The sequence below is a fragment of the Dermacentor variabilis genome, chromosome 5, assembly GCF_050947875.1.
Source record: "Dermacentor variabilis isolate Ectoservices chromosome 5, ASM5094787v1, whole genome shotgun sequence".
NCBI classification, from domain to species: Eukaryota; Metazoa; Arthropoda; class Arachnida; order Ixodida; family Ixodidae; genus Dermacentor; species Dermacentor variabilis.
This window is the reverse complement of record NC_134572.1, coordinates 119217880-119242300: the sequence shown is the minus strand read 5'-3', so window position 1 is coordinate 119242300 and position 24421 is coordinate 119217880. Positions and strand designations below refer to the sequence as shown.

General features: G+C 47.5%; 1 protein-coding gene across 2 annotated transcripts in view; it reads right to left on the bottom strand.

The window, feature by feature from the left end:
- Positions 1–24421, bottom strand: part of LOC142583123 (uncharacterized) — a 120061-nt gene that overhangs the window by 36354 nt on the left and 59286 nt on the right. For both annotated transcript variants that reach the window (XM_075693454.1, XM_075693453.1), the window contains exons 2-4: positions 8269–8497; positions 5207–5545; positions 417–747 (exon numbers count right to left, since the gene is read on the bottom strand). In XM_075693454.1, coding sequence (XP_075549569.1) covers positions 417–747; positions 5207–5545; positions 8269–8474 — 876 coding nt within the window. In that variant the 5' untranslated portion in view covers positions 8475–8497. The remainder of the gene's footprint in view (positions 1–416; positions 748–5206; positions 5546–8268; positions 8498–24421) is intronic.

Sequence of the window (24421 nt, the reverse complement as noted above, 5' to 3'; positions counted from 1 at the left end):
CTCCCTGGAAAGGTTTTAGGTCACATGATGGTACACAGTTTTGCTTACACTGTTCCACTGTCGAGTGAAACCATACGTCATTTTTGCACCACTTTCAGAACCAAATGAAAAATATAATTCTTTGCTTATGGAATAAAAGAATGCTAGTTTTCATCAAAGTGAAACACGCCCTTCTTGTTCCCACCCCGACCCAAAAACATGTTGTGAATGGTAGTTCCTTTAACACAGCAAATACGATACAATTCAAGCAAACCAACCAGCTACAGGAGCATGCTGAAAAGGGCTTGTTGGTTCATGTTGAAGCAAGTCGAACAGCGCAAAAGAGGGGATGTATTCTACACTGTACATCCCCATCTTTTGTGGCTGTTCAATTCTGTTCAGCCAAACTAACTAAACTTCCTGCCACAACGACCTACCGCAGCGCTTGCAGCACTGCTGCTGTGGTGGCTCTGCTGGTCCGAGGGCACGCTGCCTTCCGATAGGTCGTCGGAGAAGTGTGTTCCACTCTGCTGGAAGGCTATTGTGTAGTTGTCCTTGTTGGCCTGGCACGTCAGCACAAGGTCATGCTCCTCAAACGAGCTGCAGTCCAGGCTGTCCGTGGAGAGGGCACCCCCGTTGCCAGCACCAACCCGCCCTCCCGTCAGCGGGGGTCCACACTCCTTGACGGGTGAGAAGAGTGGCTCGTCCCTGCAGATGGACATCTCGCCAGAATCTTCCTCATGTCCCGAGCTGCTCTCTGTTTTTGCGCTAAAAGAAAAAAGGAAATTTCACTGATAGTCTATTTAGCACACCAGCTCGTTCACTCATGCCAGCCTGAATGCACATTTTACTTATGTTGGTAATGCCTTGTTTCATTGTTTTTATGAAAAGTGGATGTATGAGGGATGTTTCAGCCTAGAACCAATGTTTCAACTAGGGCACCTGTCTTCGAAAACAAGTCCCCTCGTCAAAAACATTGGCTCAAAGCTGAGGCCTCCCTTCTTTGCCTGCTGTCTATCAATTACAGCAAAGCTTCATATGGCTAGGGTGCCATCTATTTTTCATGTACGTGTGAACGATAGAAAAAGTGAGCATGAGCCGATCCCAGAGATAGTGGAATACTGGGCCGACCTGCAGCAGAGGTGAAGCAGGATTCAAGCACTCTGCCAATAATGATGATGATGATGATGATGATGATGATGAAAGCTGGCAGATACCTTACCCTGTGGGAATCGATGTTATGCAAAGCAGTGTGCGGGAAGCCTACCAAATTAACAATACGACCACAAGAGCACCAAGATGTAAACGGCTGTTTCATGACCTACATGACACACGTCATGATATTCATGTCATGACCTACCATTTATGTTCATCATACACTTGTGTCATACTGTGTCATACTGTGTCATACTGTGTCATACTATGCCAACTTCGGTACCTACCAAGTTAATGAAATGACCATGAGAGCACCACGACATACACAGCTGTTTCAACACCTACATGACACACATCATGATATTCACGTCATGACTGATCATTTATGTTTGTCATATACTCTTTTCATAGTATGCCAATTTTTTTGCACGTACCAAGTTACTGAGACGACCATGAATGCACCAAAACATAGGTGGCTAGATAGTACTGTCAAAGTGGCAAATGTTCGCCATGAAATGCTTCGCATTTAATAATAATAAATGAAATAAATAAATCAAGATGCACTGCTTCAAGTCGGTGGGTATACTGGAATCGTTTGTGAACAGCACATGGACTTATAAACAGGAGGCACTGCCATATACACAAAGGACAAAATGCATGTACAACCATACGCTCTTGACTCACACGAGGACAATGTCACTGACTGTGGGGATGTCTGTGCCGTAGAAATGAAAGAGGGAATTGTGATATCTATTGTGTATATATATCTCCAGCACACCCAAGTGTGGTATCGGGAAGTTCATGACCACACATTTAGCCTTGGTTAGCCGTGACGACACTACCCGTGTGATCGTCGTTGAAGACTTCGATGTGGATATTTCCAAACCATACAAGAAATGGTTCACTCAGTTTGTGCTAGAAGAGCTTGCTTTGACGTGCCACACCAATCCAAGTCACTTAATTAGTCAACAACAGCTGTGCATAGATTTAATTTTGGCCAAAGATCTGTTAAGGATGTAACCGAACCAATCGGTGCATATCACAGTAACCACAAAGCTATCATCACTACCATTATCAAATGATGGAAATAAATACATGTACCCCTGTCTAACCCTGTGTGATGTGCTACAGCTTCACTGGTCATTCATTCACCTTCCCAGAGTGGAATGGCTCCTCAATCTCCTCCATCTTCCTGTGAGCCTATACCTCGTATTTGATCTCTTTCTTCCTGGTTGCCCATATAATCAGGTCAAGATGTGTTTTCATTTGATCAGGCAAGCCAGGCTGTCTCCTGAGAGGAGCAAGCGTCACACACCGATATCACAATACTCCTTGGTGGCCCACTGTGTCCTCAGAAAGTAATTAATGTTTTTCAACTTTCTTCAGTCGTGAAGATACGAACACAAAGCACGAAACACATGCTTCCTGGAAAATTTCCAATGTGTAGTAGTGCTTCGCTACACTAAGGTGCTACTTCATGCATTGGCACAGCTTATACGGGCCAATTTCAGTTTTCAATTTTTATTAGCCATATAATTTAATTTAGAAGCCTAGCTTCATGCAGTAATACAGTCACAGCAGATAGTTCAAGAAACAAACACTGTAATTTTCTATCAACATGTAAATATAGATTGTCTTTCTTTATTAGTAGTAGTAAGACTTCAATGCATACCTGCAACAATTCCCCCCAAGAAGTCTATGTGTTAATGACTGATGCTGAACACGAAGGCACTTTGCAGATCTGTTGGCATTACCAGAGATTCAGCTTAATGGAAATGCACTGAATGCATGAAAATTATCTATATGTAGATTTTAAACCTAAGTAGCTTATAGAAAGCTTATCTTAACAAATTCCAGCTTAAAAATTAATTGTAAAATTATTTCTAACACTTAGTTGCATTCGAGGCAAGCTAAGCAGACAGATCTGCTGTTATGCTGAATCTTTGCAACTTACAATACTGACAATGTTGGCTCAGCAAACTGAAGTTTCTAATGAAAAAAATATGCAGATCCCACACATTGTGGAAATCTATGTTAACATAAAGCGTTTGCTGCAAAATGCATGTGATGAAAAGTTTTAGCATATTGGCTTGTGCATATACTTAACTTCAGCCGTTTAGACTTGCTAAGGAGCCATCATAAGCATACTGATGCATACATTCTAAGTGCACTTCTACAGAGCACAATTGTGACTGAGCCTCCTCATCGCCATGTGTAGCTGAACACACAAAGACACCTCAAGTACAATGCACAACACACACCTGCTGTATACGAGAGGGAATGAGGGAGAGAATGCTCGATGTCACTCTCAAACACTTGCCTACAACTGGTTTTACAGGTGTGGCACAGAGGCTGCAATTAAGGGAATGCCTAATGCCACTTGGAGTACAAAGCCTGATACTTGAGCATCAAGAGGATGCACTTGCATGCACAATGCACCGCTGAAGTAGACGGAACAACACCCGCTCGGTGTTGTGTGCGGGCCGAATTGAGCCAATCCGGAAGGCAGTGCAATGCCACACAGCGTCTCAAAGCACCAGCCGCTACAAAGGAAACAGGACATAAACTGGCGCTCTTGCAGTTGTTTAAGCAAATTGTCACTATGCGACGCGACGCACACACCCAATGTCTCAAACTGCTAGCTTGCACGAGGGAAGGATTGGTACGGCTGCTGTTCTGTCCTTCCAAGCATGTGTCGGAGTCCTAATGGGTAGAGCATCAAGCCGTTGCACTGGGTGACTCCGATTCAAAACTCGCCATTAAACACATTTACAATTATTATTGAGGCTGCGATCGAGGATACGCAGCTGAACAGAAAGGACCCAGGCATCAACCCTGATAAAGCTTTGCGTTAAAATTACTTATATTCTGTGCAGAAACACTGACTGGCATATAAACATATATAATTCCTGATTACTAATAATTCCTGATTTTTGTATCCCAAAGAAGTTTCATCAAAATCAGGTTAAACCCGATTTCTCCTCAAAGTTAGCCCTCTTGTAAACGATAATAATAAATGCAGGTGTTACTTAACTAATGAACACTGCCTACCATGCATGAGCAAATGGTCAAGATATATCATATCAGCAATGTCATTCATATATGAACATAATACATGTATTACAATTCTTTTTTGCTAATAACTCAAGTGAAAGGCGGCACATACTGTATAATATATTCAGCACGTGCCAGCCTTGAGTGAATGAATTCTTGTTGCTTTCTTAGGAGCTGCATTTACATGAATACGACAATGGCTAATCACATCACATTTCCTGCACATAGGGTACCTAAACGGTGGTAAAGCGTTAGAGGAAGCAAACACAGCGCTAACATCGCTCTGCATTGCGAACAGTAACTGTGATGCTGAAAATACATTTACTTGGCTATATTACGTTCGAAGAGGGGCGACAGGTTAGTCTGCTTATTATTGCATTATTTTATTGCAAGAGCGTATGGCGTGAAGCAGTAAAAAAAAACAGGATGATACAGGATATCTAGGATGAATACAGAAATGCTCGAAATGCATATGATAATGTAAGTCAACAAGAGCTTGTAAAACAAGGAAAACCATCTTATCTGTTTTGCACACTCCTGTGCGCACAATAACCTGTACTTGTTTCCTGTGCGAAATAAGGTGCGTAGAACAAAGTGAAGAAGGGATCACCAAGCATCATTTTTGTTTGTTTGCTTGTTTGTGTAAGTGTGCTTCTTATAGTACAAATATCGCCTGCTAATCAGAAGTAGTAGAAATGAGTTGGTCACATGACTAGCAAGCTGTTCTCTTTTTCACAACATATTTCATTGTTTCAGATTGTTTAAATATGTTTGTGACCAAAGAGAGACCATTGCTTGCGTTAAATGTCTGTGACAGCTGCCAGGAAAATTGCGAGCTTTTCGCCGCCAGACAGCGAAGACCCCAATTTTCTCTCAGTTTTCCTCTTTAAAAGTAACACTTGATTTTTAACCTAAGAATTATAGAACACGTGAAAGGAGGACCCTATATTTTATAAAACTTTTTCGCCACATCGCAATGCTGCATAATACCACTCTAACGTAGATAAATGTTGCTTACTGCACTGAAGAGGCATCCAGTGGCAGAGCTTCCAGAAATGAGCCAGACACCGAGGCGCACTGCTCCCCGCGGCTGGCCGACTGGAAGTCCCCTCCATAGAGGGCAGGAAGCGTGAGGATGGCATGAATGTCCTCCGACCGAAAGGTCTCCATGTCGATTTCCGCCAGGTTGGCATCAAAGTTCTTAGACAGGTCCTCATACGAAAGATCCACACCACCAAGGCCGCCGCCATCGTCACTGCCTATCACGCAGGCATCCCCGGACACTGACAAGATGCTGCGCCGCATTAGCCGACCCGATGACGTGAGCGATGAGGAGCATAGATGCCTCTGGAATTCCCTGGAACGGAATGAAGAAACAAAAAATGAAGCAAGAAAGCAAGAGTCCGCACTCCTGCATTCCCCCACCACCCGAGACATACGGAGAGCTACAAATAAATCTGGGCTGATCTTTAAAAGATCTGATGGACTTTTGTTTAGCCATATTTCTGCTTTGCAAGAGAACCTGCACACCTACATGGGGACATTTAAGCGAGGAAGTTGCAAGTGTGCATCAGGAACCATTAAGGCAGAGCTCTGCAGTGCACTTGGTCCCTTTTTCCTGTGGCCCAATCTTTCGTGATATCTTGTATACTTATGCCCTAACTGAATATGATGACATTAATGATTATGTCAACTTTCTGGCAGTAGAAGAGAACAAGAAGCTTAAAAAAGAACAGAGCATGGTTGCTCAAGATTGGTAAAGTACTTCGAATGCCGCATTTGCCATATTGTGCCTGAACTAACCAAGAAGAATGCCCTAAGGTAGCAGAGGGAAAGCAAGACAGATTAAGTAACTGAAAGGTATTGTGACGCCCCTTTAAGACAAGTGGAATATTAATGCAATCCTGCCACGTCACCCATGGTGCACGTCACATAAGTTCACAACCAGACGGCAACTTGGAAGGGCTACTAAAGCCCACACGTCACGGAAAAGCAAGGAGAGACAAAGAGGAAGAGATGCAAGCACTAAACGGCCATCAAAATGTTTTGTTCTTAAACCCAATATATAATCTCAAGTCACAATGCAGTGCACACTGTTCAGGCTGCAACTGCAAGCTGTTCCCTTCATGACATCACCATTCAACAGCCAGCCCACACAAAGAACAAAAGCAGCAGAAGTGCTCTTTGTTTGCAAGCACACCACCACGTGTACACCGTGGCCGCCTGTTGATGAGTCACAAGGATGAAACCCCTTGTTTGGATTCTATACTTGCTTCCTGCAGTGCAGTGGAACTGTGCCACTGTGATCTATTACTGTGGAAATGTTTGTCTGTGGTCCTGTTCACAATGTTCACACGTTTTCACCTGCATGCACTGTCCCAAAGCTCATGGCTCATGCTGTTTCGACGTCCTCCCGTATCAGGGCCTTGTGCCGTTGCTGCAATTTTTATATTCCCAAGTGTGACAAGCCACTATTTGTGGTGAACATGGCACAGCTGCAAAGTGTGGCAACTTCTTTCCACCAAAATGAGGTTGGATGAAGCAATAAACCTTTCTGTACTGCACAAAGGGCAGGCGTCATTCACATAAAAGTAATGGAAAGAAGTAAGGATGCGAGGGAAACTAAAATAGCTTGTGCTGGAATGTGACCACAGCAGCAATGATTTCTTGAAATGAAGTATGACTGCGCCTGCATGCGAGCCTCTGCTGGGCTGCACGAGGTGGAGCGTGGTGGGAGGTAATGTCCAGAAACTTCACCATGTCGCAAAGCTATTGCTGCGGGCAGAGGGCCAGCAGCAATAGCTTTGTTTTTGCTCACACTTACACAGGACCTACACAGAATATTACGGGGAACAGCATTCACAGGGGATATATAGACAAAGAGAATGTATAGCACTATAACAAAGGGCAGGGCAATATCCCTGATTGATACCAGCATCACATCATCTTCCTCTTCTCCCCACAACGTTTCTTTTTCATCTCGGCACAAAGTAATATATATATATAAGAACAAACTTATTATGCAGTCAATTTTCATGTATAAATTGGCATCTGAACAATGTGTGCATCAAAAAAGTGGCAGTCAATGTCCCACTGCACTGGATGAAGAGCAAACAGAGACAAACAAAGTAGAACAGTTTTTCTGCTTTATTACTTGAAATTTCAATGGGGGATTCACCTATACCAAGAGACTTGACAACTGAATGAATCACAGGAGTATTCTTACACTGGCAAAGGTGGAATGTAAGTATGGCCCGATATAAATGTAGTGATTCCCTCTGCTCGATTCTGTGCTACTTAAATCATCCACCATGCAAAGCCAGCTCCTGTTGATAATGTGGGCAGAAGAGAGCCACTCTTACCATTGATGAAGCACAACAACAAATGGCATTCTTATAGAGTTGTTACATTATTCCTGTCATGCAGTCTGGCTTTTCTTATGCTTGCGTTTTATTCTGGCATGGTGGTATGTGGCTACAGGTGCACATGTACATTCATCACATGTACATACATCAGAACTTCTGGAAAAAATCTATATTACAATTATATATCTTTTTACTGTTCACCATGTCATGTTCCCAAACATTCAAGGAATTAAGTTTGTTCTGCCATTACCTTTATGCATGCTAGCGCATGCTCATGAACTGACCAAGATTTGTCAAGATGCGCAGCTTGCTCTTCTAAAAAAAAGAGCCCGAGATATCAGGGCTTTCTGTCACAACAGTGTTTCGTATGTCACAGTAACTACCTTTAATCACAACCATACGAAGTAACAGTTGTTATGTTTAAATAAAATGTAAAAATGATAAGCTAAAGGGAAATGACACTGGTAAAAAAAATAACTTGCCACAGGTGAGAGCTCGCTGAACCCACATTTTCTGCAGAAGGCGTGTGGTGCTTCACCAGTATCAAAAGGTACGCGAATGGCCATTACATCCTTATCAAGTCATGTGGCCACCCCGGCTATAAAGTTGTGTAACTATCACATCACACTCATGCTTATATCACTGAAAACGTGCTGACTGTACCAGTTGCATCCCCGTAAAAAGATTTTGCTACAACGCAGACTCTGAGACCCACCTGTTGAAAGGGTAGTCGGCGCACCACTGCAGTTCATCTCCCCCATCCTGCAGCAGCACAGAGTCCGTGCATGAGGAAGTGGTGCTAGCAGGTGCATCCTTCTGCGGCCGCCTTAGCGCCCCAAGGCTGCTGCTGTTGTTGTTTGTGTAGTTGAGTTGCGACAGGTCATACTGCTGCTGCTGCTGAGCCAGGGCCGCCTCCATCATGCCTGACAGGGCGCCTGCTCTTCCTGCATCATGTCAAAGCGTAAACAGCCGCGTGGTTAGTGCACAGCTCTGCTCTTGCCACTGGCTTGCATGTTCATCAGAATATCAACAATGCGTACGTTTCACAATTGCCGTACCATGTGCTTCATCTCTGAATGTTGATCCCAGAAAGTGCAGTATGTACAGTGCTCGGCAATTCAAACCTGATACACGGATCGCATGGCAGCTGGCACTTCTCGCAATCACAATGCGGTCACAAAGGCTCTCACTTTTAACGCATAACACAATGCGTCAGTTTGGCGTCCCCAGTGACTACTGCTGGTGCAATAGGAGTCAGCAGCCATATGCTCCGAGCGCCACGTTGGAAGTGCTAAGCACTGCACGAATCACAAGGTGTACGAAAGCGCTGAGATCAGCTCAGCACCAGTGAAGGCATATTGCCATGAACACAAAACAAAGACATTAGTAGAATGAACAAAGCACTAATACTTTAAAAAGTGACGGCAAATTTCACTGGCATTGCATTACAGTCCTGTTAATCAAAACATCTATAGGGACCACACATTTTTGTTTGAAGAAGTTTGAATTACCTAAAGCTGAATAAAATGTGGTAAACAAACGAGTTAATTCATAAAATAAGTTATCTATATTGCATAGAAACCATGGACAGATAGTATCACAGGTATTATATTAATTCTGTTCATAAATTGGCCATTCAGCTGAGGTACCATAAACAAAATGTATTGTCTTCACTCTCACTACTGCAACTGCGAACAACAAATGTATTCTAGAAGGCAAACCTCCTTCAAGCAAACTACACTAAATAGGTACTTGGTTGAGAATAGTCTGCCTCTGAACTTTGCAACTTGAACTAAAAACTATTTCTTCCAGTCCCTAACAATGCCAATGTGGATAATAACCACTTAATCATGTTTGTTGCTGCAGTGTTTTGTATCTTGCTGAGGTCTCACAAGCCTCCAAACAGTTAATCAGACGCGACCACTACAGCAAAGCCAGGTAAGTCAAAACTGAACAAACTTGGAAACTTAAGGATATGTCCTGCACTAACACAACAAAAGCTGTTTCTGCAACGGGACTTGTCTTCACTGGTCCGATGAAGACATGGCCTTTGTCGAAATGTTGTCTCCAGGGCAAAGCTTCCCTTGTTCACCTACTATATTGATCAATACTATATAATGACATGCCAAGTCACTAAATAACACGTTTAACTTCCCTTTACACAACTACTTTTGTTTGTAGTGAACAAGGTAATCAAATGCATGCTAAGCATAAAACATTCACATAGTTGCTTGTGTCATCTCCACCGCATCATGGAAAATGACACAGAAGATAGGCAGTCCACAGGTACTCAGGACGTTCTAATATCAGAGCACCTGCCAATTTTAAAGATGCTCAATAAATGCCCTTTGTTCTTACCCCAAATGGAATACATGGAGAGCCACTGGTATGCCATGTTCGACTGCTAAAACCAAAGGACGGTTCTCAGCGCTGCTTCGGCAGACAGGCTTGCTGTCATAGTGGTGCTAATATTTGGGCACATCCTTGTTTTTAGTATCAATGGAATTCATTCACAGCCACAGGCAGGCCATCTTCAAGTCATGGATATATGTGCCTATTGCTCACAAACAATGAGTGTCTTCTGTAAACACAGCTCAAAGTTTTCCAAGAAACAGAGGTAACAGAATTAACCACAGGTTATAGTGTGAGTGAGGCATCTTGTCAAGATTGAAAGAGTAACTGTAATACTAAAAATATCACATCTAACATTAACTAAAATGCTGTAGGCATTGCACAACATAATAAAGGACTAAAAGCATCAGGCAAATGCTAGCCCCGCATTCTTGAGTGAATGCACAATGTCTGCCTTGTTTGACAGGCGTTGCAGAGTAATTGATCCCTCTTTCATCCAGGTGTATACTGGAATAACTTCGCTTGAGAAGGCCCAAGGAGTTGGTGATCCCCTAAATTAGTTAGAATGACTGCCAAGCCCTAAGTAATGGGAAATTTAATGCATCAGTGACAACAAGAATGTGCATATGAAGACTAGAGTTCAGTTCTAACGTGAAGAATTTCGCAGGAAACGCTGCATGTAAGCATACTTCTCGTTCTGGGTCCCCAAAAAGGGCATGTTCCTCCAGCCTAAGTGGCCTCCCACATTGAAGAGAAATATCTTCCTATGCAGCTCTCTCTCTTTTTTTTTTTTTTGCGCCCTTCCACATAACCCTGGCTACCCATAAGCTCCAGGCTAATTCAAAGCTCATCAGTATACCATCTCTGGCCCTCACCGGCCGTGATCAGCTACCATCTCTGGCCCTCACCGGCCGTGATCAGCATTCGCACGGTGGCCGCGCAAGGATGCATCAAGGAAAAGGGGATTGCCGAGGCAGATCCCCACCGCGCCTAATCCGCGCTCGAAACCCGATTTGGCCATTGCGGCAGTCACGGCCATTGGATCGCCGGCTCATTTCCGACCATGGATCCGACGCTGCTCGAAAGGATCAGGCCATCAGACCACGTCACACGCCACGTCACTATTGGTCGGCCGCAAGACGAGCAGACGGCCAACCAAACGCACTGAGCCGGCGGCAAACAAAAACCGAACAAGACGTGGGCATCGTGTAACTGGCCAGTAGTGTGCCTCGATGCGCGCGCCTCGTCCGCCACTCACCCTGCTCAACAAAACGCCACCCAGAGCCTCTTATCTCCGCTTCTACTTCTTTGTTTCACCCGACACAACAGCGGGAAACACGCCTACCATATCCTACCGTGCCGGAGCACACGCACAAGGCGGAACAAAGCGATAGCGAGCCGCACGCTACATGAAACAGCGTCCGGTCCGCAGAGCGAGCAATCTCAACCGAACGGCTACAACCCGAGCCGCCCGGCCCGCACGTCCAGTGACCCCAGGCCCGCAGGACGCGCACGCAGGCAAGCCCAACGACCCAACAGGAAAATTAAATTGTTAAGCTAGATTATTGATCCAACTTTTGGAACAGCAGATCACTATGACCAAGTGCGAGCGATAGAATGATGCACCGGAAAAACGAGACGGGTGGCGACACCATGTTCGAGTTTTGCAGCTTTTTGTGACGTCCAAGGCGTGACAGCGTCGCCATCAAACGCTGCATTTTAAGTTCACTATATTCAGCGCGGCTTTGAGTCAAACGTAAACAGGCGAGTCGCCTGCGTGTTCCAGAGAAGCGGGGGAAGGCTCTCTCTACTAATCCTCATGGAGCTTCCATACAGACAGCGTCATGCGGCAGAAAGCGATAGAGGCTAACAATCGAGCAGCTCTTCAAGTTCTAATTTCTGGTTGGCTGACGTTACCCACAGCTCTCGCTGCACGTTATGGAGTTAACGAGATGGTGTGGTGCATAAACAGCGACTCAGCGCAAGGAATGAAAGAGCCACTCGCAGTTATCAACACCGCTGAAAAACGAACGATGGCCAAGGAATCCTAATTAAAATCTTTACTGGGGTCAATGCTCGTGATAAGAGTAATTGTGTTGCTCCAAGATCCCTCCGCACGCCCGAAGCGCAAGTGATGCATCATGAGCCCCGCAAAGTAAAACAAGCGTTGGCGCGCATAAGGTTAGAGGGTGGGCCATATGGTCTACATTCCCCCGGCGCTGTCGCGAGATTGTTGTTGTTAGCAGCACGGGCAAAATAAGCCTTCGCCAGAAGGGCGCGACAAGGCGCGCCCGGATTGCTGCTCGCCGCCGCGACGACGTCTGCATCTCGGCTGACCTCTCTTAACGCCTTACAAGAGACGGCCGCCTCAAGGTTCCAGACAAGGTTCCAGCACGGTCGAAACAAAACAGGCCGTGCCGTCCGGCGATAAGCCAGATTACTGGCAGGATCGCAACCTGAAGACATTTTCCAGTCCCCAAGCGTAACCCACGGCGACAGAAAGGCGCCTTGGCGTCATACTCAATAAAGGTATATTTACCATGCAGTAGAATACAACGAAAGGGCGAAGCGTGATCGGCAGTGAACAATAACGAAACCGCAGAAACTATATACTGCGAGAAGTTTATGAAATACGCGTGGTTAAGGGGAAGAGCAGACGCTACATAGTGCTCGTCAGGTGAAAACAGCGTTGAACGGACGACAGAATAAGACAGTGAGAGTTGGAGAAATGCGAAATGTAAAAGCGCAAGGAGACAAGAGCAGGTGCACGGCAGTCGAAACAGCAACTGCACAAGCCCACTTTGGCGCAGGCAGCGCCCCACGAACTCCTTTCCCACTTTACCTTTATTTTACTCTATTTTTTTCTTTCTTCTTTTTAACGGCTTGACAATGTATGCGCACACGTCAGCGTACTTCGATTATCGGCGTTCCACGCAGAGGCTGGACCACCCCGAAACCCTGCAGTGCTGCTGCATGCCCTGGGACGCCCAGCCCAACCCCATTAAAGAACGCGTCGGGGAAGGGGAGGCGCGACGCCGCTCTGACGTTCCCCAGGGTGACGTATGGCAGCCGCGGCGCCGGTCCGGGTTCATTGCTCCCTCTCTCTCTCGGCCCCCACGCGCCCCGCTGCGTGCCCGTCTTTACGATTACGGCCACCCCGCCTAAAACCCGCCGCACTGTGGAACTCAATTTCTGGACGCCCCGCAGAGACGCCTCCCTCCGGCTTGCACCCTTTCTCCCTCTCCCAACTGTTCGGGGCAACTCGGACAGCACGCACGTTAAACTACAAGAGAAGACTACGTATCCTCGTCACCGACTGCGAAGGGCGGGTATGCATGGTATGGCAACTGCTTTTGTTCCCATTGGAAACGAGGGAGGAAGCCAGGTAACGTTGCTTCCTGGTGGTGACCGACCGAATATTGTCCCCATACAGAAAGAGGGGGTGTGCAGAGTGTTCCTTACTTAAATAATTCGTGCGGAAAACTGCAAGATTGAATATATAGGTCCAATAAAAAAAAAAAAACGAAAAAATAAGCCATCCACCTGACAGTAGTAGACTGCTGCGAATGCTCTATAACTTGTCCTCTAAAAGCGATGGAACCTCAGAGTTGAAGAAAATTCGTCCTATCCAGCAGCATCGAACGGCGTGGTTCCGAGGCAGCGGTCCCAGGTTCGACCCCTGAAGCAGGACGAATTTTCTTTTTAACTTCGGGTTTCGTTATCAGATGACACCGAAACACGAACCTTTGCGGCAGTTCGCAACAGTCGGGTGGATGGAGATTTTTGCTTACACGAAGGTTCCTTGAAATCTCCACAGCAGTGGCAAGCGGATTGCAGTTAATATACATAGCAGAGAGACGCAGGAACTGGACACCGGTCTAAAGAGCAAACACGCTATACGCACGGTCTATGGGAGCAGCTCTCTCACTATCGAAATTATGCGTGTATACGCTACCACCTCCGGCCAACTACATTCTGTTAAGCAATGAGGTCAGCCAGTCAAACACGACCGAGCGCTTTAAATTATCCCGTGCAAGATTTGGTATTGTCAGGCGCGTAACCTCACAGACCGTCCGGACAGCCAAGATGTACATTTTCTTACATCCATAATATCCTCAGGGTGTAGGCGCATGCTCTCAAGTTCGTTGGGGCCCTGGTGTCAGGTCTCAAAGCGAGGCACACACCGCCATGTTTTATTTTATTTATTTTATTTTTTTATTTTTACACCCGCGGCCCGTAAACTTCCTGTAGGACAGCACGAAACTACGAAGCAGTCATTCCATTCGAACGTCATCGCGCTTCCTTCCGATACCGCGTCCTTCTCACACGCATCACGTGCCAGCCAACAAGGTATACCCTATAGATATATACACTGCATGTGCCCGAAATACACAGCCGAGACCCACGATCACAGTTCACACAGACGGCTGGCTGCCCGCGGAGATCTGCATTTATCAGCGCGGCTCGCCGATATCATCGGACGAACGCTTAGAGAGAGAGAGAGAGAGAGAGAGAGAGAGAGAGAGAAAAGCCGGCTTGTTTCGTATGTTCACAAAAGCTTCCTCGTCTCGTGCAAGCCCGTCTTCCGAAACGAGCAAACACAAAAACAACGACGACGACGACGCGGGAGCGGCGCCGTCGTACGTCGTGGCGCCACAACGGACACGCTGTGTTCCACGCCGCTTCGTTCGCTTCGAGTCCAACCCGGAACTGAATTCGAGATCGCGCGCAGCTCCCGACGTCGACAATCGAAATGTCCTCGGCGCGCGGCGATTACACTGCCTCCTCCTTCTTGGCGTTGGCTTCGCTTAGCGTCGCTTGTCCAATTTACCGGCTAGACGTCCAGCTGAGCTGCGCAGGTGTGTGTGTGCTCGCCGCTTTCGAATACAGTGCGCGCTGCGCTATAGCTGTTTGCCTGGACTTGCGACAGACTGCGTGTACTTGAACAAAACAAGTGAAATTTTCATTTCCCCTGCCGCTCCCCCCCCCCCCGAAGGAACATATACATACAGTCGCTGTATATTAAAAAAGAAAACAGGTTTGTTCTATACTGCATAGGGTATTAGGCAAAGCAGTCGCGCAGCTAAATCAGCTGTCCTACTTTCTATCTATTTTTCAATCCTTATTTTTTTCAGATTTGTAGGTACACTTTAGAAAACCGAACAAAAATAAGTTCGATAGCCTGTTTGAAAACATGCGCGTGGCCGGCGACGGCTAGCGAACGGTACAATAATTCCAATGACAGCCATGCATGCGGCAATATATTATCGGACGTGTGGCGAACGTTATAAAGTGATATATGGCGAAATCCGCCCCAAGTTTGGGAAAGCTTGTGCACAAATTTCACATCATTCGATACAGAATTCCATAGAAGAGCAACGGATTACAGCAAGTTACTATGGTATCTTCTTCCTTTCATTGGTGCAACGAAAAACATCGCGCGTAAGCGCGATAAGGGCCCCTTCCTTCATTAGCATGCATATATCATTGATCACAAGTTTTCAGAACTCGCGGGATTGCCGATCTTTCACGTATATATTGCGTAGTTTGTAATCACACTGCCTTCGTCGGACATAGTACAGGTCTGTTTATTAACGATAACTTCTTCAAAGTGACTGAACGATCCTGCAATTTTCGTTTTCCTCCTGGAGACGGCGTTCTCGAAACGTCTATGGGAAAGAAGGCGCGCAAGCAAGGCCAATGACACGCGAAGGCAGTCCGCTGTGGCCTGTCACGCATTCCATTGTATAGCCCCCGTCTTTCAGATTACAGCACAACTACAGCGAAGCGTAAACCCGGCACTTTCTTCACGGTCGTTGAATGCTCATTTGCTAAGCCGTTCCTCTCTCTCTCTATCTTTCTCTCTCACTCACACACAATTCACCACTAATGTCGTATCCGAGCTACCACCTCGGTAAATTATAAACCTTTAGCATAGCGCGCGTAGTCGCACTACATACAGTTACAGTTATCACCCTCGCCAAGCAGCATTCCAACATGCGCTATGTGTACCTACTGTTAGCGCACAATTGCAGCCGAAAGTGTCAGAGGTAACGGTGTGCGCACGATCTGCTATAGAACTCGTTCCAGACGGGCTACATCGGGGTCACGATCACGAGGTGGGCGAGTGAAGTCCAGGCACAGAGGAACGCCGCTAAGCCCTCACCATTATTCTCATAGATCGCAAATATCGTGGCGCACGTTCACAATGGCAACGAAATGGGGGGACGGGGTTGGGTGGAGTGAGTCCAGGATAAGGATGCGGTACTTCGCAGTGAGCGGAGCACCTTGTTGGGCCCAGCACCTTTCTTCTCTTTAAGATTTGTGTTAACGATCTAGTAAACATTGATGTTGATGAGCGCTATGTAATCTATGTACGCCGCTGACACCACGTTATTCTTTTTTTCATCTAACCGCTCTACCGAACTGATTGCAAGAGTTAATGCAGCTTTGAATAAACTGCACACACGGTCACTTGACAACGGTTCGACAATCAATTCGGAGAAGACTAAATCGCCATGTTATTTCGCACTAAGAACATGAAAATTACCTTACAGGAAGGTTTAATAATGAACAACGCTAGAATTGAACTTGTAAATTCGGTAAAATCGTTAGGTGTATTTTTTTTATCGCACTATGACCTAGCATATAACGACATATATTTTCTCGATCGTAAGTACGCTCTCACAAATGACTGGAATCCTTTATTCCGTAAGCTACCTCATACTCGTTATATTAAATGCTTAATACAAAATTACATGTTTATGAGCCATTCAATTTGTCTTGTCTCGGATACTACTTCTGAAACTAATATCAACAGATTGTAATTCTGCAAAAGGAGGCTCTTCGCGCTATTTGTAACAAATCATATGATTTGCCTTCAGCATCTTTATTTCCTGAACTTAGGACAAATACAGTAGAGACCCCTTTAAAGTATCGTTTAGTACTTGCGTACAAAAATGGGCAAAAAGAAAGGTTTACACTACATTAATTACATGGCTAACTTGAAGACACATGAAGCTTCCTACAATACTAGAAAGACAGAGTATTGACATGTACCAAAAACTAACTACGAATCGCAAACGTCGCGCTCTACAGGCTACCGCGGTCACTAAATGATCTCATTGTTAATGAAATTGATATTGCGTCTTGTTCTTCTCCTCATATTCTTGCTTTTGTTCTCCTGTATGTGAGTTGAATGCTATTATTTAAGGTTAGGAAGTGCACTGAGATGTTATGCTTTATTATTCTTCCCCATTTTCTTTATGGGTCTTCGTTTCTTTCTCATCCGTGATGTTTATGTGCGGTATGTTATAGTTCTTGAACTGCAAGTAATTAGAAAAAGCTATTTCCGATGCGCTGCACTTCTTTTTGCTGTTGTTTTACGGCTATTTGGGGCTGGTCAAGCTGCCACAAGCAGATCTATTCCCCCCCGCCTTCCCTCCGCAATACTGTTTTTTGTTGTTTTTGTTTTGTGGAAATAAAGCGTACTGCTACAGTACAATGATAGCAGCCGTGCACACTGAAGCCCGACTCTGGCCAAGCAAGCGCTCGGTCAAACTCACAGCCTAGTATAGGTCGGTACGGTAGAGGGCGCTCCTACTGCACTAAAGCTAAAGCCCCTTAAACTTCGTAAAGTACTGCCACGCTTTGAAGAATGCCGCCTCCTCCTCGCGCGCTCTGGCCTAGGCCGACGCCGCGTCGCTATTGGCCTAATAGCATCACGTGGGCGCACGCGCCGTGCATCAGCGCCACTTTTGCTCGAGAAGCGTCTACGGAGTGGCGAGGAGCGCATGTTGGTGCCGTTGCTACGCTCGAGCAGCGTAGGCGGCGCCACGGTCGAGGAGGGAGCGTGAAAGAGAGGAGAAACGAGGAGAAGTGAAGGCGGAGGAGGAGAGTGTCGCTACTTTACGAAGTTTAAGGGACTTTTAACTAAAGCCGGCCAAGCTGCTCAGACGCTTTGAGCCACCAGTGCGTCTGAAGCCGACCACACGCAGTTCCCGCGGAAGTACACAAAGTCAACGTGGTAAATGCGCGCAATACGGTAGAAAAAAAGGCACACAACTCAAGGTGCACGCTCAAAGTCCGACGAGACGGACTTCAGGCGAGGGCGCAGACAGCAGGAACCACGCTTCTGAGCCACTGCGCGCTACTACGACAATATGGCTGCAACGACGCGTAACAGACGAGCGGCAATGCGCCAGCACTCGCACACTGACGGCCGTCAATATCGGTCACGAGCCAACTACGCACGGCCATCATCTCCGCGTACGTGTGTGTATATATATATATATATATATATATATATATATACTGCCAACCTCTGCGACAACAATGCTCCCGCATCTCTATATTCTCCCACGCCGGGAACACCAACAACCGAGGTCGGACGGTCGGTCGCACGTCGCAGGATTATAAGGCGGCCTGCGAACTCGACTCGACCCACGTCCCACGAAGCAGGTGACCGCCGCCGCCGCAGTCTTACCAGCATCGGGGTCTCGCATGCAAACGCGGTTGCGCGTCCGAGCGGTCACGCTGGCGCCCCCCACCTCCTGGTGACGGTCACGGGAGGCACGAACTCGGCGTCCTCGGACACGCACGCCAACAGCGCGCGCCGTCCTCATCAGTTCCGCAGCATCCACGCAGCGTGCACAATGCCGGCCCTTTTCCGCGCGTCCCTTTTCCTCGAAGGGGCCAAAACATTCGGACGCCCACGCTCCCGTAGAGAAGTTGTGTGCAGCTTGGGGCGCGCAGCAGGTTCATCGCCCGCACAGCCGTGCGCGGCTAGAAGACACGGGCCCGTCGTCGCAGATGCGACCTGACTGTCACCTCCTAAACGGTCGTGTTTACAAAGGCTCACATGCAACGATCCAACAATTAAAAATAAAAGGTGGACACAGACAGACGCACTGCGGCGTAACCAGGAAGTGTTGTACACTTTGTACTGAACTGCATTGTACTGAACTGGGCGGCTAAGGCTTGACGCACGACACGCACGTCGGGACTACCTCAGCCAAGCGCATCATCAGATGAAGTTGCGGGACACACAGTAATGTCACCGTGGAAGAATTCCACAGTAAGCTAACGCGAATGCGGATGGTTACGAAGACATCATTAGCACTGGGTTTGAGACGCAACAGCACTTTACACATTCGCTACCAGTCTAAAACGGCGCCTGCGCAGCTTTGTGCCCGCGTCTCGACCGGGCAACGGCTGTGTACCGAGCTGACGTGACAACCGTACAGTTGACTTCGCAACACATGTACTGCGCATTCTGCCCAGACTTCTACGCGACTATAATATATACCGCAGCAAGCTGCGCCAGCGAATACGCCACACCCAAGGTCTGCGATCCAAAATAAAACTGCAGCGTCTCGATGCAAACTGCACTAGCATGTTCATTTTCCGAATCCGACTGGAAGACCGACGAAAGGTATACTTACACCCCGAGACGGGTATAAACGCGCAGATTCCAATGTCAGCCAGCCGAACAGTGAGTGGTGGAGTTATATGGACACTGCACACACACACTGAGTGCATTTGCATCTTGCCTCACCCGCCTACTCCGGGCACCCTCAGTGCCCGGAGTAGGCAGGTTCACACGATTCTTCCACACGCTGCAGTGGTGCTGCACGCAACAACGTACGTCTAGCCCCCATTTACTCTTTATTTGGCTTTCCTTTTCATACTGCGCCGCTGGTGCATCGCCGAGCTGGAGAGACGAAATAAACACGCGAGAGCACGCAAGCATGGCCGGCCCAAGAAGCGAGCCCGCTTGGACGCAGAAGCGGCGAGGTGCTGCCGCTGCAGGAACGCCAGCAGCAGCAGCAGCAGCAGCAGCAGCAGCAGCAGCAGCAGCAGCAGTAGTAACGCGCGATGTTCACGCATGTTACGGGGTCGTGTGTACGCGGACACGCATGGCTGGAGGCTCGCGCCCGCGGCTATAGCGAAAGCCGGCCTTCTGCAGGCATACGTCTGCGAGCGCTGGAGTGTATAACCTTATACACAGCGACCACGACGCCAGGCGCTGGCAGCGGACGGCAGCTATATACAGACGGCATACTGAAAACGGTGAGGTTTTAGCTGCGACCAATATACAAAGCGAGACGTCAGATCAGCAGTGTAGAGTGGTTAGAGTATAACTCTAAATGGTATGCGCGCACACCTTTGACACAAACAGACTGCATATCGTACAGCGGAGAACCTTGTAGATGGAAACGGCGCGAGGAACGAGGGCCAAGACATGCACGACAAGATCAGTCGCCCGTTTCTCGCGCTTTTTCCACCACATATAAGCAATTCATGCAAGTCAACTAACTAGCCCAGTGTCGCACCGTTTAGCGGTGCGAAGTTCTATTTACCTTTTTTTTTTTTTGAAATTTGCGCCGAGTCGCGAAATTCTGCACGATTTTTGCTCACTTCGGCCGTTTTCGGGTTGAACTCTCGAGTGCAATTACCACTAATTCGTAAACGCCTAACCAGCCCAGAGCGGACACTGCTGGAATTTACTACGTCACGGACCACTAGTGTGCAACCTCTAAGGGGGCGTCGTGAGGCATTTTTCAATTGAGCACCTTTTTCTGGGCTGCCACGCGAGCAACTGTTTGGATCAGGAGCATATGGTGGTCTAGAAAGTCATTTGCCCCCCCTTACAGCCTGCATCTCGAAATCTCTGTTCAGCAGTGTCCCCCAAAAGTATCCAATTCGATTAGACCGGTGCTTCTTTCAAAAAACTTGCTGCGGAACTCCACTAAACCGCGGCAGCGATATGAGGTCATGGTGTGGCGTCGCTAATTTCGCGGTCGTTCTACGCATTTCCGTTTGTGATCTCCTCTCTCTTTCTTTGCCGGAAGATGGCGGCCGCCGAAAGCCGCCAGGTTAGGTTGTCTTTCGCTTTCAAATAAAACGAATATTTGCTTCTGTAATTAACTATTTAACGACGATCAGCCGTTGCAGCTATCTGTGGCGTCAAAGGGCTGACAAGCTTCTGCCCAGGGTAATTGCGTGCGCACCGATCTATATATCCAAACGCCCTATAGTACGCGCCCACAACAAATCCTGGAGGACTGGCAAGCTATAGCTGCGGTTCGCAAATGAGAAAAGAATAAAAGCCAAGCCAATATGCCAAACGCAAGAGAACACCCAATCCCCTACTTCGAGCGCAAAACCACCCACGATGGTCCAAGCCTGAAACGTGAGCATCGGATATCGGAACGCGCGTGCGAACACGTGGGTTATGTGTGGGGCACTAACCACGCGCAGTGTTCCTGCAGGCTGAATCAACGAATATCTAGGCTTGCAAGAGACAGAAGCTTCACTCAGAAGACAGCTTACCGAGCGATCTGCACGTGCTTTTTATAAGAAGCTGCTTTTAAGCTCGTGTTCAGCAAGATACGGCATCGTATTATGCTCGATGCCTTCGGCCGACGTGACGAACTTACAGAAACCCACTACGGAAGCACTATTTGATGGCTGCCGCAGCATCACCGAAGGCCTCGGCACAGGGTCTCGTCGTAACAGCTAACCGGACAGCCAAGACATGTACGCAGAGCTATCGGGCCGGAAGAAGGTGCATTTCAGAAACAATAATTAAACCATCATACAAGGCACGGGCGGTAAGTTTTCGGCTATATGCGTCAGACCCGTGTCGCCTTCCGGTCCTAGTTTTCGCGTGTTCGTGATGGTCTTCGTTCCTCAAAGATGTATACCAACACGCCTAAGTCTCTATGCATGCGTAATTAAGGCAGGAAAGGCCCTCTAATAATTATTTACGGAAGACACCCCAAACGACGTCTTCCACAGACAAGCAATACGTCTAGTCTGAAGAACGGCGGGCTCGTAATGACTAGATTAATTATAAAACTGGATGCGCTCGCATAAGTCGAAAGCTTCTTCACTACGCACGGCACACTGTAAACGGTGTTCCAGAAACGTAAGTTAGCCGGTACAGCCATTCTTCTATCGCTCTAAAAATGGTTTGCATCGCCAACGGATAGCGCGGTATAGTCAAGGCGACATAGCTCGGGGCCGTTCAACAGTCGAGCACTCCCGGACGAAGGCCGACTGTCGCCTACTCACGAACGACCTTTAACGCCAACGAATGGTCGAATGTCGTAAATTCAACCTTATTTGCACGCGCCATAGGGCGAGGAATCGAACACACTCGGGCGAAGTTGCGCGCTGTCAATCTCTTCCAACAGTCGGCTGGGCTGCACATGCAGGCGGCGGCACAATATCGCAAATGAAACCTTAAGCCTAACAGGGCCACATAGTATAATCCTTCGTCTGCCACCCTTGCGTATAATAATAAAAAAAAAGTTATTCTGTTCTTCGAGCGCTAGCTTTAAGTTTAGGATTTGCACGCTCTCTCTCTCTCTCTCTCTCTCTCTCTCTCACGCGCGCGCACACACACACACACACACACACACACACACACACACACACACACACACACACACACACACACACACACACACACACACACACACACACACACACACACACACACACACACACACACACACACACACACACACACACAGACATCATTATTGAAACATCGAATATCTGCTGTACAACACATCTCTATCCGACCTGTTCTCTGTAAAGACATAGCCTGTTCACAGTCTCAGACACAGACTCTGTTCTCACTCAACATGGCGAACAGAACAGACCACAAGACAGGCGATGCGAACAGGCCAGATGCGACAGGGTCCTCTTGTTCGCGAACCGTGCATCTGTCCTGGTTGCATCACTTGTCCCACACATCCTCTGCGCTGCTCCCCATGTTGAATGTATACGCTAACTAGCCGTTATTGCAACTCTCGTGCACTTCTCACAAAAAAAAAAAGTAAGTTATGCAGGATGGAAACAAACCACGTGCATGTTTCAAGGTCAGAAAGGCGCGATAAAAAGGAAACTTTTGCATCGGCCACCCCGAGTATACACCGAAAACGCGCCTGCGCGATTTTTTTTCTCTCTTAGGCGGATGAAGCCCTCACAAGGCGTCTGCGCAACAAGAGCGCGCCGATTTGTAAAGGCGAGCTCGCTAGAATTCGTGCCGCTCGAGGAAACCGCTATTCGCTTCAGAAGGGCTGCTCCTCAATGCAAAGGAGCGAAAAGGAAAATGACGCAGAACGAGGGGGCAAAGGCGCGAGAAGCATCGCACCGACGAGTCAACAGGAGGTGGGAACGGGCCACGCCTATTTTCGTCATGCCTTCCCTTCCTCCCTCCGAACAGAGGAGAAAGATAAGGTATAGCCCGCCGACCGGACGACACAGGGGTTTCCAAGAGACCAGTTTCGCGTACGACGATATCTCGAGGCGGAGAAACAAGTACGGACAAATCTGTAGACGGTCACGCGCTCGCGGGTACGGACATGAGGTGGGGCATGCCGCGGTGGACCTCAGTATAGCAACGGCGTCCCCGTGCCGCTAAGGTCCACAAGTTCAGTTTCCGGTCGCATATATCGATGCGAACGAAAATATAAGGTCAGAACGCGCGCTTCCTTAAGTTTCGGTAAATGTTCATGGGGACTCTGCAGAGCAACAGACAATAAGCTTATACTGATAAACTGTAGTCATTGAAAACGTTTTTTCCTTCATTTGGCGGAACAATCTTGACTTTCCTACTGTCGAAAATGAAACCTTATTACTTATTTTTTTTATTTCGAGGCAACATCCTATAGCAACGACATCCTATAGCATCCCAACACTGTGTGACGTCACGCATGCCAAAGTATAAGTTCTCGTAACTGAGGCGTTTCCTTGTTTTCTTTTTTTTTTTTCGCGTAAGAAACGTTTTCTCAAAACTTGCTAGGTTGAGGTTCAGTGCCTTATTGCGCAATGTAGGTATTCTTTATATATATAAACAACCAGCCCCGTGCAAGTGGACGCTGTCAAAAAATTCGAGACGTCACCAGCGAACTGGTGAGGGAGGAGCTTCGGAGAGCCGCAGCAACCTGTCTAGTCACTCTCACTTTTTTTTTTATGGCTTGCAAAGCGTATTCACCATGACGGAACAGCAATTCGCTAACACAACTTCACGCATTGCTCTTGTTACGTTTCGCCTACGACGCGCGGTTTAGCCGGCGCGATTGCAACAAAGCGGCAGACATTTTGGCCCGTTCGGCGTCGCCGCTACGCTCCCCGCCAAGCGTTTCCAGGCATGTTCCGATGCCACGTGTCTTCATGTGCGTGTGTGAGTGTATGTGCCATTGTGCCCGACCAGAGGCGCTACGAGAGCAGAGGTTACCTTCTCCTCCCAGTCATTGTGCCCGACCAGAGGCGCTACGAGAGCAGAAGTCACCTTCTCCTTCCAGTCATTGTGCCCGACCAGAGGCGCTACGAGAGCAGAAGTTACCTTCTCCTCCCAGTCTTTGTGCCCGACCAGCGGCGCTACGACAGTATGCGTCACCTTAACCCATTGTACAATCACGTGCTCGTCTATTGAGGGGTTCCTTCTTGCCCTCAACTGCGAGAGTATAAAAACAGCTGCCCCCGGACGCCAAAAGGAG